Below are 7,485 nucleotides of genomic sequence, written 5' to 3' on the forward strand. Positions count from 1 at the left end.
GGATCAACTGATCAAGTATTTCGCTTACCTGATAACCAACTTAAATGCCATAAACAAAAATTGATCTGGCGGAGCATGGGTGAGTAACTTAATCATGTTTAAATGAGATGGTCTGCAGATATGCCTGGTCTATTTAGTGCCAGTGATGATAGAACCAAAATGTAGAATTTAGGCTCAAGTATTATCAGTAATAGCGAGACAAATAGTTAATATAGCCCTAAGTTAAATGTTCAAATTTATGAATGGGACTAAAGGGTGCAGAAAGGGAGCAACCGAGCAAGTGTAAAGCTGCAACCCTTGGGCCAAGATTACCATTCAACATACAAACTTTACACATAACGCGCTGAACGATATATCATATATCTCGATTCTTGAACTTGATCAATTCCTTACAACATTTAGAGAACTTGTAGGGAATATTGAGAGACATGCACCTTCTCTATAAATAGCACAAATTCAAAAAGTTGAAGAATGCAAAAATATGTGGGATGCGGCTAATCAAGCAGCAACTGGTACTTTTAGAGCTTCTAGTATCTTATCGTCTAGTTCAAACTTCATTTCTTTCTTATCTCTGCCAATCTTCACGTACTCATCAAATCGCTCCTTCAAATCTTCTGGTAGGTTAGTCGTAGCACTCCATCCCAGAATCTCCTTGGCAGCTCTAGGCTCAGAATAGAAATGCTGCAAAGAAACACCAGTGGAGATAAAGAACTGATACAGAAACCAAGAGGTCCAGAACATGGATAGGTCTATCAATTGAAAATAAATTATGAAAATCTGCAAAGTGAAGCATTCAGTGCATTTTCCACCTTACAATGACAAGAGCAGTACGGATACATACCATATTGCGGAAAGGAAAAGCTTTTTTAGCATCAACTCCCACTGCCTTGGGGTCATAATGCACAATCTCAACAGAGAGTCCAGCAGCTTTAGCGCATAATTTGGCCATTCCATCCAATGTCACAGCACGGTCACTAACACAGTTGAAGATGTGACCACTAGCAGCAGCAGGATTCTGGACAGCCGCGGTAAGCATGGATGATAAGTCCCTGACATGTGCTATGTTGGTTAGCTGCATTCCAGATCCAGGTATTGGAACTGGTCGTCCACGAACAATACCTGTATGATACGATTAAGAAAAGAGATACGGACCTTTAGTAGAACTCAAAAACTGGCTGCAATCAAAATTATGCTATTTGAATCTGAGGTAACCTTCACATGTCACTAGTGTTTCTAAATGGTTATCCAATTATGCAGTGCGGATTCAACAATGGTTAGCGAGTTCGGCAGAATCCAGTGTTACGGGGTCAAACCCGACACATTTCAGAATTCACAACATTTAAATTCTCCATCTATCACTTCAATTATGTCATAAGTTATTACTAAAGTGATCTAAAAACTAACAACAGAAACACCAGTCATTGTCTAAGTACTAACAAAAACTAGTACTGGTTATATTATGCAAGCTTGTTTACGTACGATCAAAGAACCATTCCTCACAATCCTTGTTATTGCCAGAGCCAATCATATACTGCGGACGGAAGCTTGCCCAACTATCAAATATCTCGGAGATGTATTTCTCGACTCCCACATGGCCAGCATCAGCTTTCACAGCATCCTGTAAGGTCGAAAGTTTACTTGACAAAGCAAATTCTGTTTATACAGGCGACAGCAAAACATTAATCCTACCCCTTCAACATGAGGAGGCTCATCAGTTGACTTGTAGATTCCAGCGCTGCTGATAAACAAAAATTGTTTGGCACCCGAACTCTTGGCCCAGTCAGCCACAGGCCTATAGAAGAAATTTATTAAGAAAACTTTGATTAACTAATTATGTTGAGATGCTACATATCTGAAGCTCTAATCACCATTATATAACCAAAGTGGGTAAAATACTGATGGTACTTATGAAGAGTGCATTACTGCTGAAAGCTCATTGATTTGGAAAGAACGCACCAGTCAATCCAATATCAATCAAAGGTAGTATAAGCTCTTCGATTTCTGCAAATCGCGTAACTTCCCAATCCTCCTAACTTAATTTATACATTCAAATTCACTAGCAATTGCAAAAATACTGTAGCCCAAAGATGAGCTAGCATCAACCGCAAAGCTGCTTAAGGGATCTAATCCCATTAGAAACTTTTGTAATCATGAAACTGCAATCATACTTCCAGAAAAGAAAGCATTATTAACCTAAATATGTATATAAACAACCCCACCTAACTAAGCTAGACGATGTCCTCTATTTCTTGTTATTTAGCAAATAGTCTATTAATCCTATTACAGTATCACTGCAGAAAACAAGAAAAGATTATGTGATCAACAGCTTCTAATCTGATTAGTTGATTCCATAAGCATTATCCACTACCTGAAGCTTTAAGAAGAAATTGCTTAACTAAAACTCTAATTTAGTGTTAGAACAAGGAAAAAAAACAAACCTCACAGCATCCAAGTCTTTGCCGTTGTTGTCCAAAACAGCATCAAATACTTCCCCCTCTAAAATCTTCCCAACATCTGCGGGATCACCCCATATTGTTCGACCACCAGCACCGGTAATTTCCTGAAAATTAGGCGATTTATAGATAACATTAGATCCAACATCCGATTCTAAACTCTCCCAGAAACTGTCAATTCAATGTTTGAAGTTCAAAATCACTCACTCCGTCCCTATTTATATGACACTTCCTATTTTAAAATGTTTCACACCATTCCACTTATATACAATTTCAAGAACTCAATTTTTTTTTGATTAGATAGTTTCTCTATCAAACAAAACTTTCAACCATTGCTTCAATATTTTCTTCCATTAGTAGTACTAACATAATAATCCCTCCGTTTTGTTTGATATGATAGTGTTTGACCGAACAGGAGGTTAAAAAAGAAATCAAGACCTTTGGCACATACCAAAAGTACCCACTTGTGGACTTAAACTTGACATGACATTTCTATAAATATAAAAGCATTTTATTAAGGATAAATAGTTAGTGGGAGTGGTTTTTTTTGAAACAGAGTAAAGAGCGTCACATAGATTATTTTATAACTCTACTCTTGTTCAATCAATTAACATTGTATAAAAATGGGTAGGAGGGATTGAATCTCCCGGTAATTCTTAACCGAGAATCTGTTGAAAGGAGTTTTCTTCATCTTATCAGAGCTCTCTTCTCCAACGGTAAGAATGGTAACATCATGACCAGAACCCAGCAATTCTTTAGCAAAGTAGAACCCAATGACTGCATGACCACCGCTGTTTGTATTAACAATAAGCACCTTCTTCTTCTCAGCTGCACTAGCCTGTACAGTGAAGTACTGGAAGGTAGAAAACCGCCTTGAATTAGTTGTTGGATATGCAAGGAAAGATGGGGAAATGGAAAGAGAAGAAGAGAGAGAAGAAGAAGAAGAAGAAAATTTAAGAGAGAAGCGTGAAACAGAAGGGGAGATTAATGAAGTTGAAGAAGAAGAAGAATGGAGAAGAGAGGATGAAGAAACAAGAGTAGCCATTGGAGGAGAATTTGAGGATTGTGGACTTAAACTTACGAGGGCCAGCAATTTATATTCATACTCAGATAAGTGATCAGTTGATCTGGGCGCTATGTTTGGTTACTATGACAAGGAAAAGGGGAAGTGGGAATTATGATTTTTCTTTGGGATTTTTTAAAAAAATTATTTCTCAAAGCAGATAAAAGAAAAATAGGATATAGAAGATACGAGAGAAAATGATCAAATATTCCTTAATGTATGGGGTTGTTTTATTTTGGTCCTTCATATATACCCCTTCACAGATAAAGTCCTTAATATATGTAAAGAGGCAACCAACTTGGTCCCAAAATCTAGTAGAATTTTCAAGTAATTTTTTCATTTTCTCAACCAAAAAAAAAAAAAAAAAACTCATTGATTGAAGTTAAATCCCTAATATGCATGCAAATCTTCCTAATAAAGTGCAAAATGGAGTATGAGTTTTATTTATCAATGGCAAATAATCTATTTAGTTTTGTGTTTTTAATATAAAAATGAAATTTATCTTAACTTTAGTACACTATATCAATATATTGTGCTACAATATGCTAGAATTGAAATGAAAAAGTTTAGGAACACTATTATTGGTAATATTTAAATTATTGAAATCATCTTAAAATTATCTAATTGTGCAATAAATAGTTTTCTTATAACTCTACCGTTAGAAATATAAACACAAAGCGATACATTCTCTTCTTATACTATCTTTTACTCAAATTATTTGATGGTCAAAGCTGACATAGAATTTCATATTTGAATCATGTTATTCAAATCACACTTTGACATAATTAATATACTTTAATATTGCCAGCTCATCACATAAGTACTAATACTAATATTTGTAAATAAAAAATATGCCAAACCAATAATAAAAATAAATTGCTACTATTTTGATTATCTCTAATTTGATAAGTTACATTAAAACTTACTACTTCATGGTACACAATTTATATGGCTCTTTCCGTATTATAATATGTACAATAAGTCAAAATGTTTGTCAACATTATGTTTTATAGAACTTCCAGAAATATTCAAGAATTTCAATTTATTAAACCATTCAATACTGATTTGTTACCAATTAAATCATGAACAATTATATTTCTGCCACTACTATTAATACTACAAATCAAATAAAAAAAACAAAAAAGAAACAAATCAAATTATTAATATCTAAATTTTCAATCAAAAAGCATCACAGTTTACAGGAAAAAAAATAACTTTATGATGATTCGGTTTAAAAGGACAAAAACATATATCTATCTATCTATCTATCTATCTATATATATATATATATATATATATATATATATATATATATATATATATATATATATATATATTAAAATAAGAAAGTTTGCCATCTCATTTAGCCAAGTGACAAGTTATTAGAATGCCAAGTGGCAACCTATTAAAAATACACATGGCAAATAAATTTATTAAAAACTCAAGTTGTAATAGCTAGATTTTTTCGACATAGAAACAATCAATCCTCCCAAATTTATTGCTTTTGTTTTGTAAAATTTCCATTATTTAATAATCAAAAAATACTAAAAAATAAAAAATATCGTGTGATCTCTATCTTCCTAAAAAATCGTGTTTCATAACATATTTACCATCTTATCTCTTTGTCTTCCTAAAAACATTCCCAATTCTCAAGATTGCTTACCGTGTAATCTAAAGACGAGAAGATACTCATCAACAAGAAACAATATAATGTTTACAAAATCATAAAAAAATATGAATTCGGAAAAAGATGGTTTAGGCGTTCTATGATCCAATTTCTTTGTTAGTGGCTTATTTCGATCGAGAAATTCTTTTGGTCCAACAAAGTATGAAATGAGCATGAGACTTTATATTTTTTTGGTAGACTCTATGTTGAATTATTTTATATTATTCCTTTTCGGTAACTCATTTTCAAAAATTCCATGTGTTCTACAGAGAATGTTAATCCCACAAATCGCAAAGGGAATGCTAATGAAAAAGAAAACAGATTTCCTCCTTTGTCTGATATAACAAATGGCCAGTTTCTATAAATCTACGGGTATTAATTTTTACTAAATATTTTCATATATATCAAGCTTATCTTAATTGAAAATATTCATGAACAGTTTCCCAATCGAGACGCAAGAGGTGCTTTCTAAAAGATAATGTCAATGAAATGGGGAAACAAAGGAATGTGATGAGAACAAATATGTCAATTAACACAAATATATGTCATGGCACATCTGAAAAGAATTCAGGTGAATCTGGATTGAGTCCAATTAGAATGGCTGCAATGTATGCTCTAGATGGTGATAAAAGAAATAGACATGTTGTTGTGCCAACTCCATCATATCAGAATTGTACACCACCTGTTGGCATCCCTATAACAAGTTTTGGACAAGTTTTTTCCTCCAAACCCTTTGAATATAATCCAAATCCCTTTCACTACGAGATTTGAGAAATGTTTAGTCTTTTATGATCTAATTTCTTAACTTGTATGTAATGGTTATCTATATTTATCTAGAATATTCAAATGATTAGCAACATTTGAAAGTTGTTTGTCTTCAAATACAAAGCAGAACAAAGGGAATGACATATTGGTGAATGAGAATATGGATAACTCTAGATTGAGAATATGGACATAGCAAATTCGTGTCAGATTGTTATATTTTATGAGAGAGTATTGTTGGTATGAGAAGTCTTGACTAATCTCCGATCAAAAGGTTCATAATGTCACTTTACTTGGACAATCAAATAGTCCTAATTCTGCAATTTGCTATAAAAATACCTCCATTTGTGAAAAATACAAATTGGAATAGTGCTTTAACGGTTCTGCTTTAACTTTTTGGCAGTTTTGCCTATTTAGTTGCTAGATGTGAGGTTATTTTAGACTGGTACTTTTGTAAAATTGATATATTGGAGAGTAAAGTTTCTTACCTTTTTTTTTTCTTTATTCCATTTAGCTAAAGGCTTTTGGTTCCTTATGCTTGGGATTGAAGCACATTTATTATTGTTGTACTTTCGGTTTTGAACTTACCAAAAGATGCACATATATCACTTAGACAAGAGAGTTGAAAAGATAAAAGTATTTTTCCAAGTGAAAATGAAGGCCATGATTGTTATATCTTATGATATCTAATATGATTATCTTGCTACTAATGGAAAGCCTTCTAGTGACATGTGAAACTGAAAAACAAATTGGATAACTTCATATGATGCATATGCCCAAGAACTCCATGTTTGCTTGAAATGATATTTTTCTTTTTGCTTCAGCATGTTGCTCTTTTCATGTTTAAATTAAGGATGATGAAACTTTCAAAATAATGTTTCAACTTCATATTCTTTATTTATTTGTTTACAAACAACTATGATATTCATTTTCTAGGTTCATGATTTTGGCTTCTTTCGCTACGATTTTGGTGCCATACAATTCTTTAGCTATGAAGAGATTCCTCTTGCTCCTGATGTTGTCGTTGTAGGTGTAGAAATCAGGGTTGTTGGTAATGACAACGGAGAGAAGGTATGAAGTCTTGACTAATCTCTGATCTAGCAGTTCATAATGTCACTTTACTTGAACAATCAAACAGTCCTAATTATGTAATTTGCTATAGAAATACCTCCACCTGTGAAAAATGTAAATTTGAAAAGTCCTTTAATGGTTCTGCTTTAGCTTTTTGGCAATTTTGCCTACTTAGTTGCTAGATGTGAGGTTATTTTAGACTAGCACTTTTGTGAAATTGATAAATTGGAAAGTAAAGTTTCTTACCTATTTTTTTCTTTATTCCATTAAGCTAAAAGCTTTTGGTTCCTTATGCTTGGGATTAAAGCCCATTTGTTATTGTTGTACTTTCAGTTTTGAACCTACTAAAAGATGCACATACATCACTTAGACAAAAGACTTGAAAATATTAAAATATTTTTCCAAGGAGATGAGAACAAAGCAGAAAGGACACAAGTGTGATAGAATATCAGCAGAAAAGACAATTGAAT

The 7,485-nt window shown here is 32.9% G+C and overlaps 1 protein-coding gene across 1 annotated transcript; it reads right to left on the minus strand.

The window, feature by feature from the left end:
* Positions 1 to 328: 328 nt before the first annotated feature.
* On the minus strand, positions 329 to 3,599 carry LOC107779757 (chloroplast stem-loop binding protein of 41 kDa a, chloroplastic). The gene is made up of 6 exons (XM_016600241.2): positions 3,115 to 3,599; positions 2,439 to 2,560; positions 1,690 to 1,792; positions 1,480 to 1,618; positions 842 to 1,119; positions 329 to 681 (listed from the first exon to the last, which is right to left on the minus strand). Exons 1-6 carry the CDS (start codon positions 3,496 to 3,498, stop codon positions 499 to 501), a joined length of 1,209 nt encoding a protein of 402 aa, XP_016455727.1. The 5' UTR covers positions 3,499 to 3,599; the 3' UTR covers positions 329 to 498.
* Positions 3,600 to 7,485: the final 3,886 nt, after the last annotated feature.

This window comes from Nicotiana tabacum, chromosome 22 (genome assembly GCF_000715075.1).
Source record: "Nicotiana tabacum cultivar K326 chromosome 22, ASM71507v2, whole genome shotgun sequence".
Taxonomy (NCBI): domain Eukaryota; kingdom Viridiplantae; phylum Streptophyta; class Magnoliopsida; order Solanales; family Solanaceae; genus Nicotiana; species Nicotiana tabacum.